Source organism: Apteryx rowi, unplaced genomic scaffold, assembly GCF_003343035.1.
Source record: "Apteryx rowi isolate R43461 unplaced genomic scaffold, aptRow1 scaffold_8, whole genome shotgun sequence".
Taxonomy (NCBI): domain Eukaryota; kingdom Metazoa; phylum Chordata; class Aves; order Apterygiformes; family Apterygidae; genus Apteryx; species Apteryx rowi.
Genome location: NW_020451093.1, coordinates 2,242,069 through 2,261,050, shown reverse-complemented (window position 1 = coordinate 2,261,050; position 18,982 = coordinate 2,242,069). Strand labels below are relative to the sequence as shown.

General features: G+C 40.1%; 1 protein-coding gene across 2 annotated transcripts in view; it reads left to right on the top strand.

Annotated features, from left to right (window-relative positions):
• The first annotated feature begins 8,597 nt into the window (after nucleotides 1–8,597).
• The window catches only part of TMEM163 (transmembrane protein 163), a 115,673-nt gene continuing 105,288 nt past the window's right edge, over nucleotides 8,598–18,982 (top strand). For both annotated transcript variants that reach the window (XM_026089119.1, XM_026089118.1), the window contains exons 1-2: nucleotides 8,598–8,931; nucleotides 14,446–14,565. In XM_026089119.1, the coding sequence (XP_025944904.1) occupies nucleotides 8,784–8,931; nucleotides 14,446–14,565 (268 nt within the window). In that variant the 5' untranslated portion in view covers nucleotides 8,598–8,783. The remainder of the gene's footprint in view (nucleotides 8,932–14,445; nucleotides 14,566–18,982) is intronic.

Below are 18,982 nucleotides of genomic sequence, written 5' to 3'. Positions count from 1 at the left end.
TCACTGAATGACACACATTTCAAGCTGATAAAGGAGACAATTCAGAGGAGTTTACTGTTGTATCAGCTAGAACTACCTGCAATCCTGGAGAGTTTTGGAATGAGTGACTTTCATCTTTAGAACTATGAGGTCACTTTTCTATGCCCATAAACAGAAAATAGTCAGAAAGAAGACTCTCAAAATAGAGACTAAAAATCAAAGTTTTACAACATAAAGGCTTGTCATAAAAACATCAGAGTAAAATAAGGGGCCAAGAGACACATGCTCCATTAACAGCCCTTCTAAAATCAACATGAAAGGTCCAAACCAAAGGACGAAAGCAACAGAATGTTATCCTTCATAAAAACATAGTACCTGACCTTTGCTGCTGAATTAACCTGCTCTTAGGACTGAATTAGCACGGGCTCTAAACTTCAACACATTTTGCGTCAACCTACTTTGATATTAGTTAATTTATGATTTACTAGATAAAACCTTACAGTTACCCCCGATGTATATATATGCTGAATCACAGAAATGTGGACCTGAAGGAACCTATGGAGATCATTTATTTCAACTCTCTGCTGAGAGTGGGACTGTTGCCACCCTTATACTAGGTTAGCTGTGGCTTTTTTCTATTTGAAACTAAAAATTCTCCACGGAAGAAGATTCCACCACCTCCCTGTATAACCTGTTCACTGCTGCACTACTTCACTACTTCAGAGTGAAGAATATTTTCCTGAACCTCTCAACACACAGATAGGGACCATTGCCCCAGGCTATCCATTCTTACAATGCTGCTTAGTTTTCCCCTTTAGTTTTGAAGAGATAAAGTTTCTTTGGAAAGGGAAAAAGAACAAGCAATCTATGAAGAAGTAAAACAGATTTTAGACAGAAGAATGATGGAAAAAACATAGCTTATGGGCATGAACTGACTGTGTGTGTACAAATTCTCAGTTTCCATGCAAAGTTCAAGTAAGTAAGCCAAGATGGTACTGATGCAGAGCAAAGTTAGAAAAGGTTACATGAAAAGCCATGAAGCAAAAAGCCAGATCTATAACTAAATAACACCTATGCTTAAGCACTAAGAACCTCTGACACATACAACTTGATGTAAGAAGCTCTTTAGATTGCCCCAGGAGGAGTAATTGGGCCCTTCTTCTACATGAAACACTCTGTGGGACTTTTAGAATATTTCAGATCTGAAATGGGCAGGTCCAGGCCTTTATCTTCTTCCCATGCCTGTGCTAGAGTATTAGCCTATTTCCTAAAAGTCCAGCTAATTAAAAAGCATGTCATCTTTCCCCATTGCTTCTTTCTCTCACGTTCATCTGAACAGCTGCGGGCATGGATGGCAAGAAGGCCAGATTACACGACTGACACCTCCCTCTTCATTTTCGGATAGAGGACAATTTTATTGCAGTAGAGGTTAAAATATTCACTGACATTTCAAATTCCAAACTCCAATTGCTTTTACAGTTGAATTCTTCAGGTTGTTTAAAATGGCATTCATAGTGAGGTGTGTTTAATACTATTCATCCCCCAAAGAAAAGTGCTTCCTCTGCCTATTTAATATGCTCCTCTTCCTTGTAAAATTAGAAAATACTAATATCCATGTGCAACTCCATATCATTGCTAAATGTAATATAAATGTTTTAGTAGACTTATTATCCAATTACTCTGTCAGCTTATATAAATCCAGACAGTATTCACTATGGATAGGAAAATGTCAATATTCACAGTGTATTTCATCATGCCAGATCAAACAGAGATCCATTGCTTATGCCAATGCTTCACATGGAGAAAAGCTTAGCTATAACAGAGCAGAAATTTTTGGTTTTGAATTCCACAAAACACTGGCTCCCATTTCTTCTTACAAGAAGAATGCAGTAATGCAGTTAATAAATCTGATTCACTCTCTTGCAATTACAAAAGGGATTGTGACTGTCTCCTATTTTTCTCATTGCCCACTGAAACTTTTGCCTGAGAGGATGAGAAACAATGAATATATTACCAGAATAAAAGATGCAGAAACCTATTAAAATTGCTTTCTATGCCACTGACATTATTTTGCTAAACCCAATTAACCTGCAAAAAATAGTATCTAAAGAATTTTGTGATTTCATCTACAGTGTCTGAAATTAAAATCAAATATTCAAACCCACATTGCTAGTTATAAGTATGCCAGACTCAGGAAACTCATTCCAGTTCCCCCCAGCAAAATAACGAGAACAAAAAACAAACAAACAAACAAAAACCCACAGGCGGGTAGCAGATTCCACTAGGTACCTGAGAATTTGATGTCCACCAAAACCTAGAAGAGTTATATGATTTCAAGTATCAAACCTCTATTTGAGCAGATGTAAAAAAGACTTGGCACACAATGCAACATTTGTAGTTTCCTAGTCATGAAGACTAAGTTTTGCAAAATACTCATTTTGGCTGTGGCTATCATTCTTTTTCAAATATTTTCTATAATCATCCTAGTAAAATACTTAAGCAGGAATGCACAGAATGCTAGTCACAATAAGAAAAGGGTAAGAATAAGGACACATATTCTTATCTAACTCATTAATTAATGTGGATTAGCTATTCAAAACAATACACATTACTATCATATCAGACAGCTTATGAGACAACTAAAAGCAAAAGCAAGCTGTGGAATCCTTACTTACCATTAGAGTGGAAGTGATATAAATATCATTAGATTAATAAAAAGGTCACTCTCTCAAATACTTATACACAGTCTTTTGATAAAAGATAAAAATACAGCAAGGGAAATAAGATACATTCTTTTCTTTTGCTGATGACACTAGATGTCAAGGAATAAGATTTTAATCCAATTCGCAAACTATAGTTTAAAAGACTGGGGGAGCAAATAGATGTGGATTGGATGCTATTACCCATAAAACCCGTTACATCTCTGTTCTGATATATGCAAGTCTCATAGCTAAATGCAACTAGTCCATTTTCTCGTGATGTCCTTACCTTCAAGGTAGGCATTATGACTCAACTCTTAATTTTTTAGATTTTTTTTGATGCATAAGGTTAAATATATAAATTATACATTTTTCATAAAATATAGGTCTAGCTCAACTAGGAAACATATATATATCTTTGCATACAGTCTTCTTAACAAAATTTGTGCCTGACATGGTGGGAAAAGGCTTTGGTAGACATGCATCTCAGGAGGAATGGGCATTGGCTTGAAAATAGGATAAGTAACCTCAATCTTTATACTATAAAAGGAATGTTTTGTAATTTCTGTGGGTCTCTTCACCTAGTGGTTGGTTAATCATATGAATTTAATATAAAATTGTGTACAACTTTTGCAAAGATAGTGGAGAAAAAGATGAAATTATGCACACATATTGGATGCATGTACTTGTTAAGATGGTTTTGGATGATTTATCAAGTAATTATAAACTGTTGGATGTGTTTATTATCAAATTATATTCCTTTTTGCAGCTTCAACAAGCGCTTCAACCTCTTCAACATTCAGTTCACATTCCTCTCCATACTTCTTCAATACTTGTGAATATTGCCAGTGAAATAAAGCCACTGTCAAAAAAGCCAGTTTTACTCAGTTACATAAGAACACTGGAAACAACGCATCTTCAATGATGAAAAGAAATAATATTCTTTGGAACAGGCATTTAATTTTGCATGACTGCAATGCTTCTCTGAACAGAATAGTAAATCTGATTTTTTGTGGGTTAACCTTTTATTTCCCATATTTACAAAGCAATTTTAATTCAAATTAAGAACATCTTTTTAAATAGTTATTTTTAAAATGGATTATGTCCACCATGAAGAATCTTTTTCAAGATCTCACTTTATGATGACGTATTTTGCATTCTATGTTTTTATTCTTCCTTCCTTAGCACAGTGGCATTTATTAATAATTGTGGCTCCTGCTACCTTGGGCATTTTTTGCAAATATGATCCTGCAACAATATCATATAGAGGAAGAACAGGTGCTTATGTGAGATGTGACCAATTTCTTACTAAGGTCACCACATGCTGTATTCCCTGGAAATCATATTGTAGGCAATCTTTCATAGCCTGAGGGAAAAGATATTGAATTATTATACTTTTTTTTCCCAAAATAACATTATTTTTTTACCCAAGTTAATATTCAGTCTAAAAATGCCAAGAAGAGAGATGATTTAAACTCTACTTAACCCAGCACAAGAGAAAAACAGTAAATGATGTACATACATACACTGAATCATAATTTAAGCATGCTCTGCAGTTTAAAAATTAATGTAGTATTGATGTACTAACAGCTATTATTACTGTTTTATTTAAAATAAAAAATGTTAGGATGAATAATATTAGACTGAGGTATTATAGACTAAGTTAAGAGAACCTAGTGTAGAGTTTCTTATCCTACAGACGTGGAACACACTGCGGGACTACAGATGATCTACAAAATGATAACAAAAGACGTATTTGCCCCTACCTACATGCGAGCAAGCAAGCAAGCAGCAAGCAAAGTTATAAACCATCCTACAGAATGTAGCCTAACTTGTATTTGCTTGTAGAATAAAATTATTGTAGCTAAAACTGCACAACATGGCCAATGGATTGAAAAAAAAAAAGTTTAGGTTAGGTTCATTAAAAGGGCTATGAAACACAGGATCTAGAGGATTTCATCATTAAAGACCCATACTTCAGCTATCAATTTCAATAAAGGAGATGTGTCTAAATGGCAAAGAATGATCTGAAGAATCTTACCCTCTCATCCACACAACAGGAACAAAATTGTAGCTGTAGTGCAAACTATCACAGTGTTTAAACAGCATAAACACTAACTTGAAGACATTGCCTTTAAGAATTTCAGGATAAATCAGTCTCAGACTTTTTCCTTAGAGCAATAACACTGAATATTATCTAGAGCAGTGATTTTTACAGGATGGCTGTCTGCCCATCCATTTGGAATTGGATTGGTGCTTAGTGTTCGTTTCAGATGTGTCTCTTCTGAAGCTGCATGGGATTACCATTACCTCCTGCTGTAGTCCCATGAAGGACATATTGATGAAAGAAAGAAGTGAATATCTTTCTCTGAATGTTGGGTCAAGGTCACTGATGAACCAAATGAATAAACCATCCCGGTTTACACTAGCACTCCTGATACTGTAATACAATGCTAGTGACATATACAGTATTTTGTTACCAGAAAAAGGCTGTTTTTCTGTTTAGGATGTGTATGAAACACAACCCACTGTTCTGCTAATTCAGGTGAAAACATTCCACCCAGTAGTGTTAAAAAGAAAAGGAAATACAAGAAGTCCAAAATACATGAAATGCTTTAATTTCTAGAATGACAAATGAACATATAGTGCTAACACATCAGAACTTGCTTACGATGAAAATGGACTTATTTCAACTCCACAGAGACTGAAGTGGAATGCTAGAAGTTCTGCATTCATATAGTGACGACTGTCTGACTGAAGGACCAGCACTTGTTTTGTCATTGTTACTCAGCTGACACCCATTGTCTACTTTTACTTTACATGATGCAACAGTACCACATTCTTTCTGCTTTTTTGCACCATGGTACTCTTTGTCATGTCATAACAGGTCCTTCTGGCAGTATGGGAATAAACCTTGAGTGAAACGAAGTGACTGTAACTCAGGAAAATAGGCCACCCTACTGCCAAGAGATTGTTTACTCCCTCAGGAAAATTCCTACTTTGGAAAAGAATGAAATTATGGACCTAATCCAATTTTCATCGAATATAATTGAAGTTCTTTCTCTGACTTTGCTGACAGTTGGAGTGGGCCTGGAAGAAGAATCACAATCTGATAGATATTTTTCATCTATTCAGTAGAAGGAAAGAGGAGGGGCTATGACAAAGAAGGAAGCTCTACAAATAACCACAGGAAAAACAGACCACAGACAAACCAGCTAAAGAAAAACATAGAAGTTCTCTCCATTGTCCTTGGCTGGTTGCTATGGTGCTACAGCCTAAGCGACCTCCATCCTGTTGGAATCACCTTTCTTCGGGAGTCAAAATATGAAAATCACAGGCAGTTCCACCCAGGAACAAAGTTCTGCAAGTTCTGCAAAAAGCAGACAGTGGCAGATTTTTTTGTTTGAGGGGGTCTGCACCATTTCCACAGACTGTGTGTGGACAGATGCTGGCAGCATAGGAACAGCAAGGCTGCCTGTTGCCTGCATCATGCAAAAAAGCCACCTGCTCAGTTTATTGTCTCCTCATTCCCCTGAAGCAAACACCGTGATGCATTTCTCCTAGCTCGCAATACTTTATGATCCCGTAACTTTTTTAACTCTGATCTTTTACCTCCATACTGTGGAAGAAGAATAACAAAGCTCCAATTAGAACAGATCAGGAAGGGACGAACCTTCCTAGAAGAGAAAGGTTCCTGTAGTAATTGCATTAGGGAGGTTTCTGTATCCCTGCCAGTTCCTGGAAAGTGATTCTGTCCCTAATCCCTTATGTCTCACCAGGTTCCAAAACTTGTTCTACCCATTTAAGAATTCTCACTTTACCAACACATTTCACATGATATTGAGAGACATTACAATCTATTATTTACGGCAAATAACAAACGGTACATCTTTTCCACTTTCTGTCATTTCTCATGTGCATGCATATACAGTTTTCCCCTCATATCTAGCAGGTTAATATGCAACCCATAAAGAAAACAACCATATTTGGAGCTACCAGTTTCCCCCCTCCCCTCCCCCCAAAAGCCCCCAAACCCAACCCTAAAACAAAAAAACCCACTTCCCTCAAAACAACTCTCTTGTGTTAGTTCATGTGCGTGAGAACCTCTTTTGACATTAACATCAAATAGTCACTTTGTAATATCCATTTCCCGAGGGAAATGAAAATACTTCAGGTTTGTTTATATACATATTAGCGCTGATCTTACTGTGAGAGCGAGAGTTCTGGGATCACAAAGAAGGGTAGGACAACTAAAGGTGAAAATGAAATCAAGGTGAGAGGCATGCAGATGTTAAAAAAATTTCATATAGCATGTATACGTAGGCTATACACAAAGGAATCACAGGATTAGGTAGGAGGCAAACATCAATCTTTCTCGCCACAATATCCACCTCTATTCCACGAGATTGCCAGAATGCCAATCAGTCTCTGAAATGTTAGCTTATGTCACAAACCTTAATGTTTACTCATGTTTATCTTCCTGATGTAGTTAATGTTTTAAAATACAGCTGAAAAGATTTTGAAGATTAGCATGCAGGATTTAGACGTATTTTTTAAATTTAGGCCATTTTAATAGTAATGTTTCTCTAACTGTTCCCAAATAGATATTACTAAACCATTACAGGTTTTTCTCTGTGAGGCTGACATCAGCAAGATTCTGATAGCTTATAAAATCCTGTAATATATGCATAAATATTAATTTCCTACTGGTCTTTCCATAGTCCCCAAATTTGCTAATTTGTCTAAAGAGAAAGGCAGCCTGATTTTTAGATAACATAAATGAGGATTATATACATATATATAAAACCCCTCCATAGCACTTGAGGACCTGAATTGCCGTGTTTGTCTTCCGATATTTTCTCATACTCAAGTCAAAGCACGATACAGATTTTGCAAAATTATCTGCATGCTAGTGAACACGCAATTGGGAGGCTGTGGTAGCATAGAAAAAGCTTCTGTTTATTCGCAGCTCTCTAGTCATTAGAAATTAGTGGTAAAGAAGAATAAAACAGTTCTGGCACAGAGTTACTGCGTTCAGGTAAAATTTTCTATTTGTTCTATTTTTTTAAAAATTTTTCCTATATTCTTAGCCAGCGATGGGAAGGGTAGACTCATGAACTGAGACCATCCCTGAATGTGAGGAAGTCGCCAGCTCTGATCCCATGAACCAGCATGAGGCTGCTGCACGTTTCAGGGCAGTATTTTAGGCTAATGTGGGTAAAAACAGCTGTCGGTGTAAACAAAATGTCAGCGTTGTGGGGGGGTCTGAAGAGGAGGTGTGCGTGTGGCGATTCAGGCCTCAGGTCCCGAAAAGTCACGCTGGACGCAGCCCGAGCAAACCCCACGGGAAAGCGGAGCGCTCGCCCCCGCGCGCTCCATCTTTACCTGCGTGAGGGGAAGAGAGGAGGACAGGGCCTCGCTGTACGGGGCCAGCACCTCGCCGCCCTCAGGGGCCGCTTGCTTCTCGCTCTGCCCCGGGTCGCGACAGCTCCCGAACGAGCTCTGCCTTTGGGGGAGCCTGAGGCAGCAGCCCCGCAGGAGGGGGAGGCAGCCCGAGCCCTCCGTCCTGAGGGGGGTGGAGGGGGGCGCGCGCGGCAGGCGCCAACGGTCAACGACGGGCGCCAACGGCGGGCGCCAACGGCCACCCGCTCCCGCCGAGCGCCTGAGGCGAGCGCAGCCCGCCGCCGGGCCAGAGCCCCCGCAGCCGGCGGGCCCCCGCCACCTTCCCTGAGGGGGGCTCATGGGCTTGCCCCTCGCACGGCCCTCCTCACGGGGGCGAGCTCCCCGCTGCGGAGCCCGGCGCTGCCCGCCGCCCCTCTCGCCGGCGGAGGTGCCTCCTGAGGCGGGGAGGGGAAGGGCAGCGCGGGGGAGGCGGCTCTGCTCTGCCACCTGCCCCCCGGCGGCTGCGAGGTTAGTGATGAGGCGGTGGCGGGGAGCGGCTGGCGGGGAGCAGCCGGAGGAGTTTGTTTGCTGCCTGTCCCCGTCTCCCTGATGCTCTGAGCCGAGTCTCCTCCTCTCCCCGGGCTCGCACCCGGGCTGGATGCTCCGCTCGCTCCTCGCTTCGCTTGCCACCGCCGCCAGCCGCTTCCTGCCGCTCAGCGAGACATGGAGCCGTCCGCAGCCGCCCTGGCCAGCACTCCGGACCCCGCTATCGTGCAGCCCCCCGGGACCAGCCCGCCGGTGCCCTCCCGGGAGCAGGAGCAGCTGCGGATCGGCGAGAGCGGGCAGTTCAGCGAAGGGCTGGAGGACAGAGGTGAGCGCCAGCCCGTCCCTCACCCCCTGCACCGCCTTCCTCCGAGCCGCCTGCCTCAGCGCCCCCAACACTCCCCCGCCGCTCCGGTTAGTTTTTCCTGCATCATCCGTGCAGCTCCCTCACGTCTCTCTCTCCTGTAGCCCTACCTTCCTTCTCATTCTTCCACAGCAGCCCTTCCCGCCCCCTCCAGTTCAGCCCTTAGCCGCCCCCACACTCAACTCCTGCCCTTCTAACTGCCCCCACAAGCTGCTGCGTGCCCCTGGCCGCACTTCTACACATCCAGTCCAGCTCTCCAGACCCTCTTTTTTTTTTATTTTTTGCCCCCCCCCTTTCCGCCTGCGCGCAGCCGCCGGGTGAGGGTCTCCAGGCCCCGCGCCCGCCCTGCCCCCGGCGCCGCCTCAGCGCCCCGGGCCGCCTCGCCTCGCTTCGCCTCACCTCGCTTGGCCTCAGCCCGCCCCGCTTCTCCCCTCCGCTAGTGCTCGCTTAACGGTTTGGTTTTTTTCCCTCCTCTCGAAGCCTTCCCTTTTTAGTTCATGTGTGAGCACCCCGCAACAGTTCTAAAATATTTTCGTAAACTCTATCCGTGGCTGTTCCCACCTCGTCCAGAAACTTGCTTTCCTCGGGAGAGAGCGAGCGCCGGCAGGCGGCACATGGCGCCGCGGCGGCGGCGGGTGCTGCCGGGCAGAGCCGGTGCTGGAGCCCGAGCCCGAGCCGAGGTGTGCAGGAGCCCGGAGCCGGGCGGCGGCAGCGGCCCCGCGGGCGACAGCGGCAGTAGCTGGTCCCTGGGGCCCTAGAGGGACTCCGGAAAGGGGAGTCAGTGTGAGACTATTTCTCACAGCAGAAGAGAGTGAAACCTCCAAGTTTACCTGTCGCCCGGGGCCTGCGGTAGCAACCTTGCAGCAGGGTTATGTGCTACTCCAGAGCACAACGGGGGCATTTCATTCCTGCAGTGGTCTGCCACAGACCCCATCTTGCCATCTACAGGCGATAAAGTCAGGGCACCTGCATGATCCCTTGCCTTCCTTTCCCTACCATATAATGCACCTTAACTCATTTATTATTTTATTTGCCTAAATATCTGGCCAGGAGTGGAAAGCTGCCTGCTTCAAAACTGTAAAAATTCTTAAATCTTAAACACACCTATTTAAGTGTGGAAGGCACTTTGCTCACCTACTCCTCGTCTGTGGATAAAGGCAGCTGCCATTTTATCCCTACTCATTGTCCTGTCTCCTTCATAATGCCTCCAGGATCCTGTTCCATGCACTTCGTCTCCATTTGTGATTTCGCATATTATGTTTTCCTTATCCTCTCTTTTACATTTTGCTTCTTTCTCTTTTTGCCTTCAGCGCCCCAAAGTCCCTTTTATCTTCTCAGTTGCCATCCTATCCTACACAAAACCCTCACATCCCCCAGTCTTTTTCCAGCTTCCTATATTCCTGTGCTTGGTCACAAATCCTAGACATGATGGAGAGGGAATCCTAGAAAACCTAGAAATCCTAGAAACCAGAGGGGGAAGAGCAGTCATCATCTTTCCTGACAGGTTTGAGTCAGGCTGGGACTGGGGACAACCCTTTTACCAAGACCATCCTCACTATCACAGCCAATGGCAAATGACAGACACCTTGACTGAGGGCAGTTTATAGCTTCAGTTCTATTTTAAATAATTGGAATCAGGAATTTTGATTATGGTCCAAATATGGAAATTTGATTACAGGAATTTTTAATTTGTGCCCAGATGACAGAGCTTAAGATAAAAGTTGGCCTGTTTGGTACTAAAGGTAATTCCATAAAGAGAGTACCTGAAGTACTTCTTTCTAGCAGGGAAAAGGGACTAAGGCTGCTGATTCTATTGCCTCCCCTGCCTTCACATTCTTCTAGGGCCCTTGCAGTGGCTTTCTCTTAGCCTTTCCCATGTCTGTGTGATAACAGTTTCTGTCTGATTCATACTGCCTCAAATTCCATCTACCATGATATTTCCCAGTCACTCTAGAAGAAGTTCTGGTACGCTTTTTGCAGGTTGTCCCCATTGATAATACTGTTTATCACCTTTTTAAAAGGCTGTCCTTTTAGTTTGCACTTTTCCTTATGATCGTTTCCGATGAATCATAGCAGATCCAGTTATAGAGATGATACTTCAGTGTCTGCTAAAAATAAAAAATAACCTCAAATTTTGGAACAAGATATTTGGTCTTTAAGAGCCAAATCCAAAATCAGTGGTAATTTTTTGGATTGGGCCCTTAAATTAACATCTCAATTGAGCAATTTTTTTCTGTTAGCCCCACCTCTTCCACAAATTCTAACTTGACATTTTAAAATGATCTCTTAGCCAAATAGAAAAATACTTCTGGTAAGTCAGCATATGGTAAAGAATATCCTAGAATCACTTCGCAAATATGCCCAGCTTGTGTTCTGCAACTGTCAGGCAGGCTTTTTCTGTTTCTGACTTTTTTTTTTTTTTTTTAGAAAATCTGTTAATATAGGAAGGTACTGAAATATAAAGTAAAAATCTAGTGGATTTAACCATTTCATCATTTTTTCTTTACCTTACGGATATCTGATTGTTAAATCAAATTATTAGTAATAAAATTATTCAGTATGTTAATTTTGGGGCGGAGAGGTCTTATCAGGAGATAGTAGCTTTTAATTTTTGTAGCAATGCAGGTCATACTGAAAGATTATCTTTTAGCCTTCTGTAGATGCTTAAAATTTGTTTTATTATGATCAGTGGAAAAATATAGAGGCTTATCTTGTGAACTGTGTTGTTGCATGCAAATTAATGTGCTAATGTTGCTTCTAAATAATTTTCATGCTATGGGTTTGGTAGTCATATGAGTGAGTTTGTATTTTTGTGTGCTGCCTCCTAGGACTCTCCTAAGAATATTATGATCTTTCTCAGGGGTGAAAATTGTAAATACAGAAAATATATTTGAATTACTTTTGAAAAGAAGGAAGGGGTCACATTTCTGATAACTAGAATATGCCAGCCATTTTGAGAGAGAGAGTGAGACACACGCACACACACGGCAGAAGTGGTTTGGTTTTATAAGGATCGCAGTATTGTTTTATAATGATCTCTGTCATACTGGACATGTGTTTGACATGTGACTAGTAATTAGCAGTGCAGGGCTAGCTATGTGGCTTATTATTCCTTTCTTAATTTAATTAGTATATTATTTGGTTTGTAAGTATCAATTGTATATGTTGGTCTTCCTAGGTAACAGTGAGCCGTAGCCATGAACTGTGTGATGTCTTTAAAGAAAGAAACAGGCGGGGATGTTTGTCATTCTATTCCATGTTTATTTCAGTTTTGAAGTCTTGAGGATCAAAATTGACTGAGGAAACCTGCTTTCCTTTACATTCCAGCAGGATTTGGGCCTTAATTTAAGACCCTCGGGATGGGGGGGTGGAGGGAGAGAATGTCCGAAACATGAGGAGATGTGTTTTCTCCATGGTTATATCAGTAGAAATCTCTGCCATGTTTCTTGATATATTGTTAAATGTTTACCTCCAGACACCAATTAAACTGTACACCATTATAGGTAGTGGCAGAAGACAGGCTAAACATTGAATGAATATATATTTCTGCACACAAATGAAGGCAGGCTATGTGAGAAATGGCTCTGCAGTACTGTAAGTAAAGAATTCGGAGGCTTCAGAGCTGTCAGTCTGCTGTTTTCTGAGTATTAAACAAACATGGCAAAGAATGCACATATTAAGAAACAGGCATCATTTCAATATATGGCCCAGTAATTCTCTTGCATGCAAGTGTGCAAATTCTTTTCCGTTCATAAAGAGGGCAGGGTGTAGCCCAAAAGTGAGGTAATATAAATAAAAAATAATAAAAACACACTACAGGCATTATATTCTCATTGCTGATTTCCAAATTATCATAAAGAAACTCTTTGCTTTACAGGTGAAGTAATTGAGGTGAAAAAGGCATAAAGATTTTTTCCCGAGACAGTGAATCCTACTGGTTATGCTAGGATTAGAGCTAATGATTCTGATGGAGTTGAAGGGGCAGAATAAAATGTGGTGGCTCAAATTGTTACCACCCCTGGATGCCTACCCTTCCACTGACAATTGCTGCCCATGAGGCAGAGATGTCTGATCCACTTTTGGATTGATTCCAGAACCATTGCAGTCTTCAGCCAGCATATTACAGTCAGTTGAAATTAATATTTGTTAACATTAATAAACTGGGTTAAACACGGTGTGGATTCAGGAGTACACTCAAAACCAGATCAGATGTTCCTGCCTTGAAAGTGGCACTAGCCATTGGAGAGGTTAAAGAGAAAACTGGGGAAAGTGAGGATGGTAACAGCTTCATCTGTTATGTTTTAATTTGCTGCTGACAGTCTGCCAGAGCCCTTGTTCTCAACCGTTTGTCTAAGACATTAGACCAGCTACTGAAAGATTATACTATCAAACAAATGCCCCAGTTTTACGCGTTTAGGGAAGGCAAGTTGTCCTCTGAAAAGTGAGAATCATCTAAGAAGAACCACCCATAGTTTCTGAAGTAATTCGTTAACAAAGTTAAAAGCCATTGAGTGTTCTCTCTCCAGTTAAGCAGATTTGAGTCAGATATTGCTGATGAAAATATTGTATTTTTATGTTTTAAATTAAATGACTGTCAGAAGAACAAAAGAATATGGATAGGATGAACAAAAGGTGATTAAATTATGAACACATTTAAAAAGGTGGCTTAAAACTCAGAGGAGGAGAATGAGAACCAAAGAATATCACTGTCTTCCTTATTTTTGACGTGAATTCTTTTCTATGATTTAAGATTGGTGGACAAATGACTTCCACAAATTGAAAACACTGAAGGAAAAAAAAAAGCAATCCTGATTCCCTTGTGTTAAACAGACTTTTGCACTAACTGCAATAAGGACTCAATTGGTTCTTCAGTTACTCTCTGACACAACTTCTTGATGGGGATGTATGCCTGCCTTGTGTGAAGGATATGATGCTTCAGCAGGTTTTTCCATCTGTGATAGCTTTGATTCTCAAGTATGCCTGCTTCTACTTTGATTCTTAATATGTGCACAGTATGTTCCAGTGTATCAGTAGGTTATCTCTTGGAGACTGGTAACAAAGTTTTCTCCAATGTTAATTATGTTCCAGGATCCTGAAATCCTGAAATAAGTATGAGTTTTACCATGGAGCACAGTGAGTGCAGTACTGAGCCCTTTCTTGTGTAGATGTATAGGTGGAAAACTGAAGTGATGTGCGTTTCCATAGCTGCCCTACAATTGCAATGCTCTTTTAGGTGACTGAGGTGCAAGTCTTACTTTCTATGTGAAGTCAAAACAGCCCGAGTATGCTGTCCTTGCTTACTTACATATTTCTGTTGGCTTCATTCACTTAACCTTAACAATGTGAGCAGAATTTGAGTCTATATAGATTCTCTATATAATGCAGAATGTAAACATCTGATCTAAGTCTGAACTAACACAGCTATGTTTTTAAAAGGAGCAATGTATTGTTCATACTTCTTTGCTTATTGCTTGTCAGGTTTACTAGAAAGCAGTACAAGACTAAAACCTCATGAAGCTCAAAGCTACAGAAAGAAGGCGTTGTGGGTTTCCTGGGTCTCCATTATTGTCACACTGGCTCTTGCAGTGGCTGCTTTCAGTGAGTATTGGGAATATTTTAAATCTTCACAATGCCTTTTTTTTTTTTCTTTTGGTCTCTCAGAATTTCTCAAAATCCTTGCGGAAGGTTTTTCATGTTTTTTTTTTCTTCACAACTGGTAGAGAGATTTCTCTCTAGACTGCTTGGGTCTGCATGGTGCTTATAAATTAGTAAAACTGTTGGTTTTTTTCTGCAGAGAATAGTGTTACTGAATGTCAGAGGAAGAAATAGGAGACTTCGATTCCTGTTAGTATTTGTGCATGTGGAACTGTTCATTTTTCAGAATAGCATAAAAAACATGCAGTGGATTGCCAAAGAGGTCAAATATGACAAGTCTTAATCCACCTGGGATTCCTATTTGGAACACTATAATAGAGAATAGTGAATTGCAAGGTGGAAATATGTAATTATTCTTACACTTGACAGGTTCCCTAACACAATGCTAATTTGGAGAATAAATACCAGTCTCTTTCTAAGCCCATGTTTTTCTGTATGTAAATTTCATTATATTTATCTAGTTTACACAAATAATCTGAAGAATCAACACTTTTGTGTAGAAAAAATGATTTTTTAAAATTCAAAACAGGAAAAAATGATACTTTGTGTAAATAAAGGTATTTTAGTTCAATGCAAAATTTTAAAATACTAGATTTCTATTTTAGTCAAATAAGGAACGCTGCATTATTATAAGGACAAGAAGAAATGTGGTATCTGGATCTATCTTTGCAATGGCATATAGTTTCTGTTTAGAAGAGGGGAAAAAATTGTTACTGGATGTATTTGTTTATATAAAGCAAAAGAAAGCTCTATCTAGGGGACGAGGCATCCAAGACGCCTCAAAACATCATTCTTCAGCTTGATAAAGACAGACTTGCATTTTTTTGGAAGCGGCAGCAGCATGTGTTTTACTGTTCTAATCTGCAGCGTTGGACCTGCTGCTGGAAGTTGGTGTCAGCTCCCAGGAGAGATTATTAGACTCTGACCAAATGGTCTCTGAAAACTCAACATATATTACTTGGAGCGATTTATATAAAAACACAGGCACAACAGCTTGATTCAGAAAGAAGAGAAAAGAGAAGGAAAACTTAAAAGGAGACTCTAACACTGTACAGAATAGGAGCATTAACGAGAAAACAGGATATCTGAGTTTCCATTTTCTTCTGCTTCATGAAAATGCAATAGTCCACTTTTCCTACTGAAGCAGCATAAAAGTTAATACTGTATATAATGCAATAGCTTTAATTTGTTTCTCATTAACAATATATTTTTAGGGGATCTTGAGGAAATGGCTTAATTTTATTTTACACATTCATTTGTTAGAGTTGCAAGACATAGGTATAAAATGGACTACTAAAACATCCCATTTCCTTTAAAAATTCTTCTTTTTTTGAAATTTGTAAGATTAGTTAGGTTATTTGAAAACTTTTATTGTCTGTTTTTATTATTTTTAGCATTTGGTAGTCTCTAGAAACCCTACAAAAGCAACAAAGAAGGTAGTCCCTGCCCAGGTATATTGTGGCCTGCATGCTCAGCTGGAGTGAATAGGCATTGAACTAGTGAAGTCAGCTGTTAATGGTGGACTAATTATTTTTAATTTATTGTCTGTTTTTGGAATGTGTCTTTCCTTATGGCTTGTAGGGGCTAAATTTATGAAGAATTAAAAGATAAAGCAGCACACAGATGTATGAAATCTGTGTGAAATCTCTTAATAGACAATTGTTATTTAACTTTCATGCTACAAAAACACTGATAGACCTTTTGATATACTTAATAGTAAAAAACCTTCTAATCTTTGAGAAAAATGCAGTGATTCTCTTAGAATCACTTTACTTCCCCCTTGTAATTTCAGCAGCTCTTCACAGTTGATCATCTCACATTTATTGGCCACTCTCTTCCTTTGTGCTGTCCTTTTAGCAGGTTCCTCTAGCCAATCCATGAGCTGGGAGACGTGCCCGGTGTATGGAGTTTGCTGCCTGTTTGATATAAATGACTGATTGTCACTTTGGGGTGTCTGACACTGGCATTTCTTTACAAGCACCTGCTATTTAAAGCTTTTTTTTTTTTTTTTAAATCTCTTTTCTGTAATGGCAAAGTGTTAGCAATACGGACCTGATGTTTTGTTTCAGTGAAAAAATGGTCTTTTTGTAGTATATGTCATAGTGTGGGCCTGCAGTGCTAATTGTTAGACTATACTGCCTGCCTGCCCACACCTCTTTCTGATTCCCACATAAATTCTTCCTGTATATTTCTCTTTTATCCTCTTTTATGTCTTTATAGTATTTTCTTCCATGTGTGTCTTATGCTACTACTTTTGCAGCAGCACATGATGTAATAATGTTACTGGGACAGGAAACTGAGACTGTTTGATAACTGTAGTCAAAGAAATGGAGGACCTAGAGGGTAAGAGAAATGCTAAGGGGAGTGATATGTGTGCATATGATTTGTGTGGGGAGTAAGGAGGTGATTCAGGAGCCTCTTCCTCACGCACAATGATAGTAACTTCCCTAATAATAGTTTTTTCTTCCCTTTTTTTATGGTCTTCCCTCTCCTTTGACTGCTGTAGCATGATCACCATCCTTCCTTTCAAGACTACTCACGTTGCTTCCAGACCATTCATTTCTTTTTGCAGCGCTGTAGTAAGTTGGAATGGTTGCTCTTGACTGGTATGAGATGTTTTATCCTGCTAGGATAATGATGGTGCCCTAGCTGAGCCAGATCCTCTTCCACTTGGTAATATTGAAAGAGACTGACAAATCTAACCCTTACTGTGATTTGAATACATTAAAAAGTCTCTGACAAGGGTCTGAAGCTATAGCAAATTACTGAACACTAGTTGCCTTTATTTTAAATGTTGAAGGTGTATATATTCAAATAATGATGCAGCAAGTGTATAACATATCTTACAGGTATATGGCATATATTTCCTCTGGGGTGGGCTGTTTTGTGATCTGAAATACCAGTATGTAGAAGAGAGATTGCAGAGTTAGGCATCAAAATGTGTTTGGTCTCTGTAGGTTTGGAAGGCTAAACCAGGCTGGGTTGTATCAGGAGCAAAAAATCTGCTTAAAAGAAAAAGAAACGGTCATCTTTCATTCACTACTGTTGAAAAGTAGGACTTATGCAGATAATAAAATCAGCTTTCTTCGTTAGCTGAAAGAACAGATCTCTGACTATCCATAAAAAGTATACTTAATTTTACTGCAAAAATGCTGTACTTGTAAAAGACCATTTGGAAGCTTCAGCTGCTGTCTCTAAATACAGCTTCTTGTCCCTAAATACAGCACCTGCTCTGTGCTAATCATTGTGGTCTTATTTGCTTTGGGTGCAGATGAAGGTGTTACTTTCCAGAGTATAGCTGTGCAAGTGGAGTTTCTGTAAAGCCTTTATAGACTTCAATTTGTAAAATCCTTGATGCCCTATGGTATCATCTTTAATGACTGAAAATTAGGTGCTGTCAACCATTGTTTTAAAGATGGAGTCAGAAACTGAGACTGGGCATGATACAAACTTCTAAAATCAACATTAATTTGTCCCTCAGCACCCCAACTAAGTACTAGAATGCATCATTTTAATATTATCTTCTCTTTCTATTTTACGATAATACAAGAAAAGAATGGTATTGTTAACATCATTTTCCCACAACATATGTATGTGTAGTATAGGGGTGAAATCTAAATTATTTTATAATAACAACTGTAACTTCTCCTTTATATAGCTGCAGTATTATAGGTTTGTATTGAGCCTAGTTCCAGTATCACAATAGAGGAGGAGGGACTATTACAGATGGAATGGAATTTTTGCTTTTGAAACCCCTCATTCTTAGTTTCTTAACATTTGTGTTACTAAACTCTAATTCTGAAAAAAAAGCATAAATATACATTTTGCTGTTACCATTTAATTCCTGCCCAAGCAGCTAATCTCTGATAATATTGTTAAAGCAGAAAACAAACTCTCATTCTATTTGGTATTTCTTGTGCAGTGTAGACTTGTGATTCACAGAATGTAGTCTGTTAATTCATCTTCCTGATTTGGTTAGCTAAAACTGTTTTCCAGTGAATGGAGTAGTCATATCAATGCATCAAAACAATGTACAGACCAAATTTTTTGCTAAAAGCTTTCTTTGCAGTCAGAGATGGAATAAAGATTTAGAATGTATGCCTGCTTTGTACCAAGGGCTTTCATGAGGCAGTTGTCAAGATGGAGCTTGCAGAGAATCTGTGCCAGTGTGGTTGGAGCATGCCTGAATGGGCCCAGCATGTTAATGCGTCACAGGAGAAGTTTACACTGGGCTATTTGCAAAATGCTTGGGAAGTGGCAGGCAGCTTGTGGTGTCTGTGCTCGGAGTTGCTTTTGAGATCACTCTTTTTAGAGAACTACCATTCAGCAATTGAAGATGTTATCCTCTGGATGCACAGAT